Consider the following 16,264-nt stretch of genomic DNA (forward strand, 5'->3'; position numbering starts at 1 on the left):
TCTTTATTCAATAAATCACTTTTGAATCTTTCAACAAACATTCTCCATCATCGAAAATCTTTTTTTTTTTTCAAAAAAAATAAATATCCTTTTTATTTATTTGATTTATAAAAAAAAAAAAAATTATAAACCAATTTTTCTTTTTTTTTTTTATTTTGCATTTGTATAGCTAACTATGTATTTTCTATATAGATAGTTATTCTCTTTCTAAAAAAGGCTAATAATTTCATTTATTAATCACACAATGATTTATTAAATGGGTGTTCGGTGACATCACTCGAGTATTGAATAAACAAATTAATAAAGAGCATGTAGAGTTGTCTCTACGATTTTGTTGTATTTATATGTATTTTTATATTCTTTGAACGAGTAACTCTTAATTATGTTCTCTACTTCGTTCAACATTCTTTACTTTCAATAGGCATTTATTTACTTTAATAAAAATCCTTATTTTTATTAAAAATTTAAATCCTTATTGAATATTGACTATTAATTAAATGTAACTTAATTATTTATTTGTTGTGAGTTATATTCAGCAATTTATATATATTGTTGTTGAATTAGCAAACATAAACAATTATTAAAAATGCTAATTAATTATATGAATATTAATTAGGTGAAAATTTTATTGTTATATGTATAAAAATTTTCTTTCACAAATTCAAAATATAAATATTATGCAAATTAAACTCTTTTATAAAAATATTATTATCTTTTGTAGAAAAAAATCTCTCTCTCTGATTCTCTTCAAAAGAAAAAATCCAAATATTTTTTATTTTTTTTTTTTATCTTTATCTTTTTCGAAAGAAACATTTCTCAAAAGAAAATTCCAATAATTTTTTTTTTTTTTTTTTTTTTTTTTTAGTTAGCACAACTAACTATGTATTCTCCACATAGCTAGCCTTTTATAGCCAAAAAGGTTAATGAAGCCTTTTATTAACCAATAATCGAATCTTTCACAAAATATAAATATTTAAAATAATTCCATTTCTACAGTACTCCTTTTTCGCTAAACATAATTTAACTTCTTTTATACGGAATACATAACTATTGTCTTAAAAGTGTCATTATATACTTGGTTAATAAGCCCCCTATAGAATAATCTGACTCATCATTAAAATAGCATAAGTTTTTCATAGTTCAAAGAACAAAAGATTAAATGTTTTATCTATGTTTTCTTTTATTTGTTCATATGACTAGAAACATTCCTCAATCTATTCAAACTTTTTCTTTTAACTCAATAATAGAACTAGTTTATATTCACATTATAAAAATTTCATTATATAACATTTATAATAATTAAAAGCTTTTAAAAATGAACTTAATTATTTTTTAGATTTAAGTCTTTCTGTCTAAATAATTAGTTGTATTTCATCAATTGATAGTATAACTCTTCCGTTATTTGTTACATATTTTAAATAAGTTCTATATATTTGGTTAATAAAAGGCTTCATTAACCTTTTTGGATATAAAAGGACTAGCTATGTGGAGTATACGTAGTTAGTTGTGCTAACTGAAAAAAAAAAAAAAAAAAAAAAAAATTATTGGAATTTTTTTTTGAGAAATGTTTTTTTCGAAAAAAAAGATTTATTATTCATTTTTTTTTTTAAGGAAAGAGATTTTTAAATGGAGAGAGAGATTTTTTTTTACAAAAGATTATAATGTTTTCTAAAGAGTTCAATATTCATAATATTTATTTTTGAATTTATGAGAGAAAATTTTAAACATATGACAATAAAATTTTCACGTAATTAATATTCATATAATTTATTTGCATTTTTAATAATTGTTTATGTTTGCTAATTCAACAGCAATATATATAAATTGCTGAATATAACTCACAACAGAGAAATAATTAAGTTAAATTTAATTATTAGTCAATATTCAATAAGGTTTTAAATTTTTAATAAAAATAAGGATTTTTATTAAAGTAAATAAATGCCTATTGAAAGTAAAGAATGTTGAACGAAGTAGAGCACATAATTAAGAATTACTCGTTCAAAGCATATAAAATACATATAAATACAACAAAATCGTAGAGGCAACTCTACATGCTCTTTATTAATTGGTTTGTTCAATACTCGAGAGAAGTCACCGAACACCCAGTTAATAAATCAATATGAGAGCATTGGATTTGAATTGCTAAACATTTCTCATGATATTATAAATAAAATATATGTAATTAAAATTGATAATTAATGAGGAATTAAATTATTAATAGAAATATAAAATTATTATTAAAGCAAATAAATGCTGAATGAAGTAAACTATATATATAAAACACTTTACTGGTTTATAACATTAAAAATATATGTTGATTCAATAAATTAGTAGGGGAAATCCTATATGCTCTTTATTGATCTGTTTGTTAAATATTCTGGCAAAATCATTGAACGGACAATTAATAAATTAATATGTTTACTATTAATTCAAACGAAATATTCTAAAATACATTTTTAAGATGCATCATCGAAAATCATTTGACGCTCGATCAATAAATGGAATTATTTATTTTATTTTTTAATGATAACAAGTATGTATATAAAATAGATTAAATTTTGTTTGTACACGAAAATATTTTAGCTTTGCTTTAATATACTGCAAGATACTAAATGTAATGAAGTGTTTTAGGTTAATTAGATGTTAATATTATTACTTACATATTAGCTTAATATTAAATAATAAAATAGAAATTATTTATAAATTATCATAATTTATATATATATTTGGTTAATAAAAGGCTATATTAACCTTTTTGGTAATAAAAAGAACTAGCTATATGAAGAATACGTAGTTCGTTATGCATACACGAAAAAAAAAAAAAAAAAAAAAAAAAAAATTATTGAACTTTTTTTGATATATTTCTTTTAATAAACAGAGATACGTAAAAAAAAATATATTTATTTTTTTTTTAAAATGATTGAATTGAGGAGAAGAAAAAGATTGGTAAAATAAAAATCGAGAGTAAGACTTAGTACCAAAAAAAATGAGATCTTATACAGATAAAAAAATATATATAAAAGAGTTAAATTTGCATAATATTTATATTTTGAATTTGCGAGAAAAAATATTATACATATAACAATAAAATTTTCACCTAATTAATATTCATATAATTAATTTGCATTTTTACTAATTGTTTATGTTTGTTAATTCAACAGCAATATATATTAATTGTTGAATGTAACTCATAACAAATTAACAAGTAATTTGCATTTAATTATTAATCAATGTTCAATAAGAATTTAAATTTTTAATAAAAATAAGGATTTTTATTAAAGTAAATAAATGACTATTGAAATTAAAGAATGCTGAATGAAGTAGATTACATAATTAAGGATCACTCGTTCAAAGCATATAAAAGTATATATAAATACATCAAAATCGTAGAGGAAACTCTACATGCTCTTTATTAATTTGTTTATTCAATACTCGAGTGATGTCACCGAACACCCATTTAATAAACCAATATTATAAAATATGTTCTTAATAAACAAAATAAGTAGATATTTCTATACATGCTCTTCATTATCATAGCCATTAAAAAATTATAGAATTCTATTAATGGTAAATGAATCAACGTAAGAAAATTATATCGATAAAAATTAAGAATAGAATTTAATTTATAATTTTGTACTTATCGAAAGTATTTCAGATAGTTTAGCAGTTTGAATTAATAAAATAATTGATAAAGAGACCTATATTCTTAATTAGATGACATAATATTGTAATAATTCATTAGAAAAATGTAAATATTCCTATTTTATTTAACGTGTCAAAAAACTGGTGATATTACTTGAGAAGATAAAAATAATATACTAGGTATTGTAGTTTGAAGAATTAATTTATCTGTTCATTATGAAACGGTAACAATATATAAACAAGATAAAAATAGAAATTATTTAATGTATTGTTTTTATAGTAGAAATATTATCACATAATGAAGAAGTAATAAAACATTTAGAAAACTCAGACGTATTATTAATGGACGTGTAATAATAGTTTAATGGAGATCACTCTATAAATTGTTTAATTTGACATCTAAAATATAATGAGAAGCTTAAAAACAATAAAAATAAAACATTATGAAAACATAATGAATTTGATATAGCTTCACTAATTATTGTAAAACCTTAAAATAGAAGGAAGAGAAATATTTTATTCAAATAGTAATATGTCATTATTTATATATTATTTAGCTAATATAGATAAAATAATTTCTAATGCTACCGATGTAATTTTTCACCAAAAAGTACCTGGATTTCTATTTTAGGACATCATTCAATGAGAAATATTATAGAACTATTTTTAGTTGTAATATGAGTTATTATAAAATAGATAAAGTTATATTATTTTTTTTTGTATGATATCCAGAATAAATATGTATTCTGAAATAACTAAATATAGCATAGGAATTTTAAATAAAATATTCATCACAAATACGTATATTATATTGCGTGATTTGGTATTTGATCTTTAAATAATATTGCTGATATCTTCTTTCTAGTATTTAGATGAATAAATAGAATAAAAACATTTTACCTTGTGCATGCTGAATCACAAGGACAATGTTAATAATAGATGAGCATACTAAAATAGTTACTCAAAAAGAACATATATAAAAAAAAAATATATACATATACCTACATTAAAAGTAAGAATACTAAAGCAAGAAAAAATTTAAATACATAATAATTTTTTTTTTGTGTGTGTATCTACAATTTAAGAATAAATATATAATATATTTTTTTTTTTTTGTATTTAACGCTAACGTAAATATTTTATGATAATATTTTTTTCATTATTTTCTTTTTTTTTATTATTAAAAAAAAAATATAATCATAAAGTAAAAAGTTTTTTTTTTTTTTTAAAGGATGAACGCAAATTACTATAAAATGTATATTTTTTTTAAGTTAAAATGTAATATTAAAGAAATCAAATTTTGGAGTGTCGAGTAAATTGAAAAAAACCAATTAATTATTTTGTATTTTTTGTTGATTAATAATAATAAAAATTTTAAATTTAATTCTCAATTAAATTAAAATTAAATCAAGTAGAGTTTATTCCACTGATATTTTATAATTTATTTTATGTTAGCAAATTGATTGAACAGGCATTTAATAAATTATTATATTCATGATAAGTTTTTGTTATTTTTTTATAGTTACTTCTTAAAAATATATATTTTTTTTTAATTTTTGTTTTTTAACAAAATGATTGTATGCTTTTTGCATAATGTATAATTTGTACCATAATGAAATTTCATAATTCTTATGTAGTATCATTTGAATAGTTCATATGACTACCCAAGTGAAAAATAATAAAGTTAATATTATGAGATAAATTGTTATAAAGTCATGTAAATATGGCAACATTTACTTAAAAGGAAAATTTAATTTTCGTTATATAAAATAACTTAAATTAGAAAAAATTGAAAAATATTTATAACATAATTAATATTATGATAAATATAATACAAAGAGGCCCCTGTACATGTTCTTTACTAACATGACTATACAAAGCACCATAAAATCTTTGATTGCTTAATTTATAAAAAATAGTTCCATAAAATATTCTTTTATGTCGTAGTTTTATTTACACTAATCAAGAATTTCAAGATTATATTACTAAATAATTACAAATAAAATTATATCATTCAAATATCTATTCTTAAAGAAGTGATATCAAGGAAGGCTTTCATAAAAATTTTTCTTATATATGGAAAACATTGTGTGAAGAAAAATATATAACCTTTAAATAAATATATCAATGTAAAGATTTAATTAGTAATAATGTCCCTCATGTCACATGAAAAACATCGTATTTTATTATGTTTGAAGTAGATTTTGTATTCTCTGGTTTTATAAAATTATCGTCTAAAACTATACCTGAAATGAGAACCATTTATTAAGTTCACTGATGAAAATATTTATGTAAGGAATTAAATAAAATTTAGAAAATGTACTAGTTACAAAAAAGGTTATTGATGTTAGCTATATTATTCCTTTAGTATTAACAAAATATGAGAGAAATTACATGAGACGTTGTAGTAGAAATATCTGATATCAATGATATAAGTCCTTTTCATATGAACTAATTAAAATTGAAAATAGATAATTAAGAACAATACATATATATTAAGGAAATAATAAAATTTTTAATTCTAACTAAAGAATCAAATTATTAATCAACAAAACATATGAAATATATAAAACACAATTAACCAGTCTAATAAAAGTCACAGAGGAAAATAAAGAAACAATTCCAAATTTTATGAATGAATTAAAATGAAAAAGTTATTTCTATATCTAAAAATGAATTTTTATTTTATTTCATAACATGATTAATATTAAAAATAGCAAAAAAGAAAAAAACAGACATGCTACTATAAAGAAAGATAAGGTACAAAAAACAAAGTAATACCATTATTTTTCTCAAGATTATAGAGTATGGTTAATAAATAGCATTATGAGTATATCTAAATTTTTAATAAGATAAAATAGAGTGTATTAAATATTTACTTGCGCATGTAAAGTATTTGAGGAATATAAGAGCATTAATGTAATTATTCTTTCATTAGTTTACAAAACATTCGAGCACTAGAATGAGAACGCTGTAATACGTATAATTAAATTATAAAAAAAAATAAAATAATTTTAAATATCATTTTTTTTATGATAGTATATTATTTTCATTTAGTGTTTTTGTAATACAGCAAGGATAACTAAGAAATTGATATTAAATAATTAATTTATAAAAAATCGTATACTATGACATATTTAATATAAAATAAATTGTTAATTTTTGTTATTTTATGTAATTATATAAGGAGTATATACAATTATCTGTAATATCTAATATTTAGTAAATTAAACAATCAGATATTTGTTTTCTTGCTTTGTGTGAATCTGATTATTTATTATAAAAAATATTTAAACAACTAATTAATAAATAATTCATTATGTGATGGAAACATTATAATTAATAAGTTAAAATAAAAATTTTTTTTTTAAACTCTTTTTACATAAAATTAAAAAACAGTAAATAAGGCTAATATAATATAAAATTTCAAAGGTATATATTTATAAATGAATATAAATTATTATATATATTATTTAAAAACAAAACATTGCGATAAAATAAAAATTAAATAATGATGTTAATAAGAATATTAAATTAAACATACTGTATAATCATATTTTTTTTTTAATAAAATTAAATTCAAACCATGCATGAAAACATGTTATATTTAATAAAATATAATTAGAAAAAATTTACATATTTATTTTAATTTTCATATCTATTTAACTTAACCTATAATCTTATGCAAACTTTTTAAAAATTTTTTTTTCTCTTATAAACATTCTAAAAGGAAATATGATTAAATGCTGACTTTATTAAGAATATATATTAATATTTATTTAAATATATTTTTTTAAAATAATATAAATATTTTAATTAATTTTGTTCATAAATATATTAAATTTTCTTATAAGAAAAGTTTAATATTTCCTGAAAAAAAACTCATTAAAATAGTAAAAAAAGTTTACATTTATCACATTTTTACTGTTCTTTTATATAAAATTAAAGTAATTCATATATCATAAGACTATGCTCTTCAAAAAAAAAAGAAATATAAAACAAATTAGAATTTTAACATATATAGATTTAGAATAAGTAAGAAGAACTATATTTGACATTTAAAGCATGCTAAAATTAAATCTTGTTTGTTTTTTATTAGAATATATTTTTTAAAGATTTAAAATTTACTCTTTTATTCTTATGAAATTTATATATTCATTAAAAGGGAAATATAAAACTAAAAAATCATAAATTTAAAAGTTTTAATAACTATTACATAATTCTTATTAAATGTAGTTAACCAGAAAAAAAAATATATATATATATTATTTTTAACCTCTAAAAATAAAAAGAAATTTATGTATTTTTTAATTTTATGAAATCATAATTAAAAGAATATTGTGCTTTTAAGTTATAAAATATGCGTATTAATTAAGTAGAAAGTAAGAAATTTTATGATAATTAAAAAATATCTTACTATTTTAATTTAAATAAAAAAATGTTTTATTTTATATAATGAACAGATTTATCAAATTTTTTATAGAAAATCTAAATAAAAATTTTGTTTTAGTGTAAAATAAGGAATCCGAAATGAAATTTCATTGTAGATAATTCTTTATTTTTAAATATCTTTTAAAAATATAAATAATAATAGAAATTTCAAATGAAATTTCATTCATTCTTACTATATCATTTTCATTTTTTGGTAATAATATTTAGAATAAATAAAAAAAAAAGAGTTTTATTATTTTTTTTTTTTAATTTTTTATAGATCAGGATAGTAGTATATATTTACTTTAGTTGCATTGATCCATATTATAACTCAAAAAAGTATTTAATTTTTTTTATTTTTAAAAAAGAAATATTACATGTTCATAATAAATTTAATATTTTTTTTTTACATTTAATCAGATATAAACTCAAATTTATAAGGAATATAGAAATACAATTGGTAAGAAATTTAGCGGAATTGTATGATTTTAAAGATGAGGATATTATAAATTCTTCAGGTATTTCAATGAAAGATCTACAATTATTATACAACAGAAGAGAATCACATTATGGAAACACATTGACTGAAGGCTATTTTGGAGATTCAAGAAATTTATTTGTAAAATTAATAGATACGATATTTTTAAAAAATTATTGCAATTACATAGAAAAAGAGAAAAAGCATATTATATCTATATATAACACACTAAATGATACCAGCTACGAAGTGTTAAATTTTTTAAGAAACTCACTTGATGATGCAAAAGATCATATAAATATGGTATTTCAGGAACTTAACTCTTCTGATAAATCTGAATTACTCAGATTTAATGAGGTAAAAATTACCCTAAATCACAATGGAGATAACATTGATCTATTAATTAATGAACAAAACGCACATGAATACTTAGAACAGTTAAAATTAAGTGGAGAGTTTCATTTAATGTTAGAAAATTCCTTTGACTATTTTAGCAAATTGAATGAAAAAAATGATATATTTTTTTTTAAACTTAGTAATGGTATTTTTAATTACAGAATTTATGCTTCTAATTATTTTAATTTATGTATAAATAAATTTCCTCTTAAATATGTTAATGGAGATGATTCTGATATCATTGACTATTATAGATATGTAATGAAAAATATTTTTAATGAATTTACTAATTCCATATTTTTATTTAATAAAAAAAGATCTACTACAGTTATTTCTATAAAAGAAAATGTTAATGAATTTAATAGCTTAATTAATATTACAATTAGAGAATTAAATCGTACAATAGAGGATAAAACACATAAATTATTTAAGTTATTAAATAAAATTTTAAATGGAGACATAAAATGTATAATATCATTTATTGCATACATACTTGAAATAAACCTTTCGAAAAATAAGTTTAAATTAGATAAAATTAAGGAAAAATATAATGACCTGTTATTTCAACATAAAATTTTAAATAAAATAAATGATTTATTTTTACAAGAAAAAGAAGAGATAAAAGAAACCTTAGTTGAATTTAAAACCTATATAAAAGATATTTTTGGTTTCGATGTGAATAGTACGGGTATTAGATCATTAGTAAGCAAGCTTTATGGATCAATTGATATAAAACATATTACAGAAATTTTTGAAGTTATTGTATTCTCATTATTATGTAAGAAACAAATTAATGAGTATGAAAATTTTATACAATTACTTAAAAATGAATCGAAAGATAGAAGGTTAGATAAAAAAAAATTTATAGGTACCCACAGTAAAATAAATGAAAAAGTTTTATTTGTTCCAAAAAATAAATCTGAAAATTTAATATTAAAATATGCTAATATTTATGAAAGAAATAGCTTTATTAATAATATTAAGCATTGTTCTATAGATTTATCTTCAGCACTATTGGACTTGGATGAAGGAATACATAAGTTTATTATCTTTAGATTCTTAATATATTCGTTAAATAATGAGTTGAACAAATCAGAAAAACTTTATTTCAGTTCTAAAATAAAAAAATTATTGAACAAAAATGTTATATTATACTTTCTGTATGATATTATGAACTTTGATAGTATTTATGAAAAAAAATATAAATATATTTATATTTAGTGATTTATGTTGAAAAAAAAAGTATTTACAAATAAAAAATAATATGTACATTATTATAATTACTTTTAAAACAATCATTTTTTGTTTTCCTTTTGTTTTTGATTTATCAATTTGATATTTAATTACATATGAAGTACACTAAACTGTCAAGTTAATATATAGGAGGTAGGGTCACTTATACTATTTTATTTATTATAAAAATAAATATTGTATATAATACATGATCCTATTTAATTATATAACATATAACAAATAATTTTCTTTGCATTAAATTTAAAATTCCTTTATCAATTATGTGTTGAATAAATAGTTTATTATTCTTAGTTCTCTAAAATTTTGTAACAGCTTCAATACTGTTTAATAAAAATAATTATATAATTTTGTTAAAGATTAAATAATTTATTACATGTATCCGAAATATAATACACATTTATCCTTAATAAGAGTTAATCTTTTCTTCATAATATTTATTTCATTTAATAATTGATCATTCATTATTAAATTAAAAAAAAAAAAATTTATTTTTTATTTTACGTTCTTTACGCATTTCTGAAATAACTTCTGTGCTATATAATCTCTTAAAAAAAAAAAAATAAGCATATAAAGTACGTATATAATATATAAATAATACTACATGCCTCTTCTACATATCATATATATGAATAAATACAATAAAAAAATTTCATTTTGTGTATATTATATCGTGCATATGATGTGCGATCATAAATGTTTACACTAAAAAAAAAAAGAATGTAATAAAAAAATTATTATCCTAGAACACTTTTTTTTTTATGTCCGTGTCATATTTCAAAAAAAAAATTATTATTATTATTATTATTTGTTTATTTTTTTTTTTTTTGTACTCACTTTTAGTGTCAGCATATATTTTTTTTTTCTTAATTCATGTATTTTTGAATGATTATTTTGTCGTACGAGTTTATCATGGCACATTTTCCCCACAACTTAATATGCACAAAATAAAATGTATTTATTCTATTTGTTCATCTAAATATTATACAAAAGGAGGCTATAATATTTTTGTGCACAATATTCTATCATCTTAAGTAAAACAATGGCATTATTTTATTTTATTCTATTTGAGTTGTCTTACAGTTTCGAGTCCTTTTTGTGTATTATCATTTATCTTTTGTTTCCATTATCGTTTAATTAATATGGTATTGTAATATTTATTTTATATATATCAGAGTGGTTTTCAGATTCTAATTCACAAGTTCAGGCTTTTTTTTTTAATTTCAATAACTTGTATAAAATTTCTTAAATGAACCTCATATATTTCTTTAGATTTATTACCTAATAGTTTAGTTTTATCAAGTAAAATTTGAGTCTCTTTACATCATAGAATATATGCATATCTATTAATATCCCATTTTCTATTTTAATTACTATATATGATAAAGACAGATAAGGTTTATATTGATTATTGCCACTTTAATGTTGATATTGATTCGTGTGACAGTTTGATAACTCGTGTAAAATAATATCAACCACGTTAATATCTTTAGTTGCTACTAATGGCTTTTCCTTTAATTTATTTAAGTCTCCATGCACTTTTATATATTGTTTAAATAAGTTGTTTTCATTTCTCAAATATTTTCAGACAATAATATTGAAAAACAAAAACATATACATCCGTTCAGAACAAAGCAAAATATGTTATTCCTCCTAGACACCATCTGGTGTATAATTATATATCAATACTACATTTCTCACCATTTTTTCAACATATATATCTTTTTCCGCATATATGATCTTAAGTATATAATAAGACTTTTATGAGAACTTTCATTAATATATTTTCTTCAGAATAATGAGCACATCTATGGAACAATTTTATTCATAATTATTCTGTAACATATTTTTGAAAATTTGTCTTCATAATTAGAATTACAATTAATAATAATACTTCTAGGTCATCCAAATATAAGAACCCAAGTGCTTTTCATCATAAAGATTGCATCAATGAAAGTAGGTATCCTTCTAATAAAACTAATTAGTATAAACCGCGCATAATGATCTATTGCTACCTGAATATAATATTTTTCTTTTTTCTATGTTTTAGATCCCATAATATCTAACGAATCCATATCAGAATGGGTTTTGATAATACCTAATTATTATTAGATTTAAACCTTACATTATTCATTGCTTGATAAACTAAAAAATTTGTAACATATATTTCAATATATAGATTAAAATTAGGCCATCAAATACATCTCTGTATTTTCTATAAAGTTCTAATGATTATGCAATGTTCAATAAATTTACTACTATGAAACTAGTCTATCAATTGAGCCATATATATTTCTGGTATATATAACTTTCCTGTTTTACTGTTAATAGAAGAACCATTTCTCCATATTGCATCTCTTAGAATATTATCCTTTCCTTCTAACATTGTGTCACATATTTATTGATAAAATGGAACAACATATATATTTTTTTATGAATAACTTTGTGATAAGTATTAATTTATTGATTAATGATTCAGTGACTTCGATATTGCTAAACTAGCAAATTAACAAAGAGTATGTAGAATAAAATCTTTTTAATTTATTTTTATCAAACTGAAATATTAAGAAAATTATTAACTTTTGTTGATGAATATTATGTATTAATTATATTTGTTGACTATTATTTTAGTTAATTTATACATTACCCTATGCATCACATTTAGCACTACATTTTTAATCTTAAGCCAAAATAACATGTGCATCATCATCTTCTCAATAAAAATAGCTTTTTTTAAAAAAAAAAAATATATATATTTTTTAATTGTAAGTGATCATAAAAAATATATAAAAAAATATATCTAAATTTTTTTTTTAATGCATTTACATTTGGTGAAAATATTTTTTTTTATTGTACACACTGTTTGTGCACTTATTTTTTTAGTGTATGCGTAATTTACTAATTATATATTTAGTTACGTTGCTAGAGTAATGAACAAACAGATTAATAAAAAACATGAAGAGTTTCCTCTACTAAGTTAATGAATTTAAGTACAATTTTAATGCTACTAACTAATAAACTGTATTTATATAGTCTACGTGATTGATCATTTATTACTTTTATGATACATTTATTTACTTTAATAAAAATCCCTATTTTTATTAAAAATTTATATCCTCAATGATTATTGATTTTTAATTAATTTTATTCTACTTATTATAAACGATTTTTAGAAAATAAAGTATATTAATTACAAGTTACAAACATGAGTAATTAGTGAAATACAAATTAGATTTTATAAATATTACATAATGCAAAAATTTTATTATTGTTAATATAAAATTTTTTTATATAAATTTAAACAAAATATACTACAAGAAACTTTTCTATAAAAAACTCATCTTTTGTAATTTTTTCTCCATTTAAATCATTTTAAAAAAAATAAATATACTTATTTATGTATTTTAAATTTACCAAAAGAAAATAAAGAAAATAAGTAACCAATATTTTTTCTTTTTTATCTAGCGCTTTAATGGTTATGTGTTTTCGAGGTATCAAGTTGGTTCCACCCTCATAAAGGTTAATAATTTTTTTTATTAACCAGTACACTAAAAAAAAAATTAAATAAATAATAATTTTTTTTTCTGCGTTAGTATTTACAATTAAAAAAAAAAATATAATAAATATATATATTTTTTTTGGCATGTGATACTGACTTAACTGATATATTATGATAATATTTTTTTTTATTATTAAAAAAAAAATTAATTTCTTTTTTTTTGTGGGATTAAATACGAATTAGTATGTAGTATATACTTTTTTTTTTAGTTAAAACAAATATTGAGGAAATTATATTTCGAAATGTCATATATAGGCTCAAAAAAAAAATTAAGCAATAAATTGCATTTTATTTTGACAAATAAAAATAAAAACCTTAAATTTAAATTACATTAAGTTTACACTAAATGTTTTTTTATTAATTTTTTTCTTCAATATTAGGAAATTCATTATAATAGCAATTGATGAATCACATGGATAACTATTTATTTTTCATACAGCTATTACTTTTTATTACTAAAAAGGTTAATGATTCTTTTTATTAACCAAAAATCTATATTTATTTAAATAAAAACATGTTAAATTAATATCTTTATTATCCTTAATATATTAGTTAATTTGTAAGAGATACTTATCTTATTTAATAAATTTTTTTCCTTATCTTTATTAAAAAATAAATACTCAAATAAAAAAAAAATAATTATGAAAAAATATTATTAATACTTTATGGAATTATTATTTTCCAAATAAAAAACACCTGTTTAATGAAATTAATAAAGTACTGGTCTATGAGTAGTTTTATCTATATATTTTAAATGATATTTAAATGAATAAAATGAGTAAAAAAATTTCTATTTATGCGTATTAAAATTCAGATGAATTATATAAACATAAAGGTGCATACTAAAAAAAAAAAATATTGCACTAAAAGTAAATACTGAAAAAAAATTAAATACACTACATTTTTTTTTTTTTGTGTGTGTATACTTACAAATATTAAATATATACTTATTTTGGGGGTCTATGCTCTGACTTCAAAATAAAAAAAATTTTTTTAGTGTATAATTGATGTAGAATGTATATTTATTTTTTTTAATGAAATATTAAAAATATAACATTAAAAAAAAAATAACATTTAAAGGGTTTTTTGTAAATTAACCAAATAGTGATTAATGAATGTAATCAAAATTTTATAATAATTAATAAGAGTATGCTATTTTTGTAGCACTGATTTTGTATTTTAAATGATATAAGCAAAGTTTTCTCTGTACACTTTATTAATTTGTATTTTCAGCATTAGTAAAGCTATGGAACGAGCAGTTAGCAAATTACTTGGAGACAACAGTAGGGATATCAAATCTAAAACAAGCAGAACTACCAATGAATTAAAAATTTCAAATAATGTAAAAAAAAATAAACAACCTTAAATTAAGAATATTTGAGGATGTGTTTCTTTTCACAAATATTATGTATTCAAAGTAAAAAACCATAATGAAATGTCTATAATTAAACGATCGGAAGGAATACCAAAGCTAGACGAAAAGTCATTAGGGAATAATTTTTGATGGTTTACAGATTTTGAAGACAAAATAAAAATGCAAGGATTATCTAGAAAAGAAACTTGTATGATACTTCAGTCTATTACAGCTACAACGCATAAATAATATATTATGGAAATAACTACTAATGAAGATATAACTAATATATTACAACTTCAGGTAATATTGACATGATCATTGTTTATTAATAAAGAAGAAAAATACGAATTAATGAAAGAAATAATAAATGAAGATAAGAAACTTACAGTAATCGAGGCTACTGATTCCTTTATTAGTGATTGTAGAACATACTCTTAAAGTCGTTTATATATGGAGAAACATAATAGCTTAACAAATATAAACCTCTGAAGGAATCAAAAAAGTCGAAATTCACTTAGTATCAGAAATACTATCCTAGTAAGTTACCAGTGAATGAAACTTTTAGGGTTTATATGAAAAGCCTAGTATAACTGGAATCAATGACAAAAAGTGAAAATAAATTAAGGAATGTAGATATATATAAACTTGATAAAGCGAATAATAAAGAATTGAATATTATTAAAAATATAATATTAAATAAATGTTATTGTTGTGGAGAAAAAGGCCAACTTATAAAGAGTTGTATACATCACAAGAAAAGATGAAGTAATTATAATATGAAAGAACACTTAAAGTCTGGTTAATAAAAGGCTTTATTAACCTTTTTGGAAAAATAAAAGGACTAGTTAAATGAAGAATACGAGTTTGTCATGCACACACAAAAAAAAGAAAATTGATGATCAATTTTTTTTGTTTGAACTTTTTTTTAAAAAAAAAAGTACAAAGAGTGTCATGAAAAAATTGATAAAAAAAAAAATAATTTGGAAAAAGATTTGTTACCATTAAATAAATAAATAAAAAAAAAAAAAAAAAAGAATTTTTTTTTTAGGAAATGAAATATGATTTTGATGAATTTTGTAAAAGAAAACTTTATACATATAACAATAAAATTTTCATGCAATAAATATTTATATAATTTTTCTTGTAGTGT

General features: G+C 19.6%; 1 protein-coding gene across 1 annotated transcript, besides 9 other annotated features; it reads left to right on the plus strand.

Annotated features, from left to right (window-relative positions):
- Positions 1 to 243: part of a repeat region that runs on past the window's edge.
- A 2-nt stretch (positions 244 to 245) lies between these two features.
- Positions 246 to 1,382: a repeat region.
- Positions 1,383 to 1,434: 52 nt separating this feature from the next.
- Positions 1,435 to 2,125: a repeat region.
- Positions 2,126 to 2,928: 803 nt separating this feature from the next.
- Positions 2,929 to 3,473: a repeat region.
- A 112-nt stretch (positions 3,474 to 3,585) lies between these two features.
- Positions 3,586 to 4,240: a repeat region.
- A 1,348-nt stretch (positions 4,241 to 5,588) lies between these two features.
- Positions 5,589 to 6,461: a repeat region.
- A 1,784-nt stretch (positions 6,462 to 8,245) lies between these two features.
- PGAL8A_00186900 (fam-f protein) lies at positions 8,246 to 10,168 on the plus strand (the record flags this gene model as incomplete). The annotated part of the gene is made up of 3 exons (XM_028670552.1): positions 8,246 to 8,287; positions 8,354 to 8,412; positions 8,515 to 10,168. 3 exons carry the CDS (start codon positions 8,246 to 8,248, stop codon positions 10,166 to 10,168), a joined length of 1,755 nt encoding a protein of 584 aa, XP_028527293.1.
- Positions 10,169 to 11,264: 1,096 nt separating this feature from the next.
- Positions 11,265 to 12,633: a repeat region.
- A 456-nt stretch (positions 12,634 to 13,089) lies between these two features.
- Positions 13,090 to 13,499: a repeat region.
- Positions 13,500 to 14,968: 1,469 nt separating this feature from the next.
- Positions 14,969 to 16,264: part of a repeat region that runs on past the window's edge.

Source organism: Plasmodium gallinaceum (assembly GCF_900005855.1).
Source record: "Plasmodium gallinaceum strain 8A genome assembly, contig: PGAL8A_v1_70, whole genome shotgun sequence".
Classification (NCBI taxonomy): Eukaryota; Apicomplexa; class Aconoidasida; order Haemosporida; family Plasmodiidae; genus Plasmodium; species Plasmodium gallinaceum.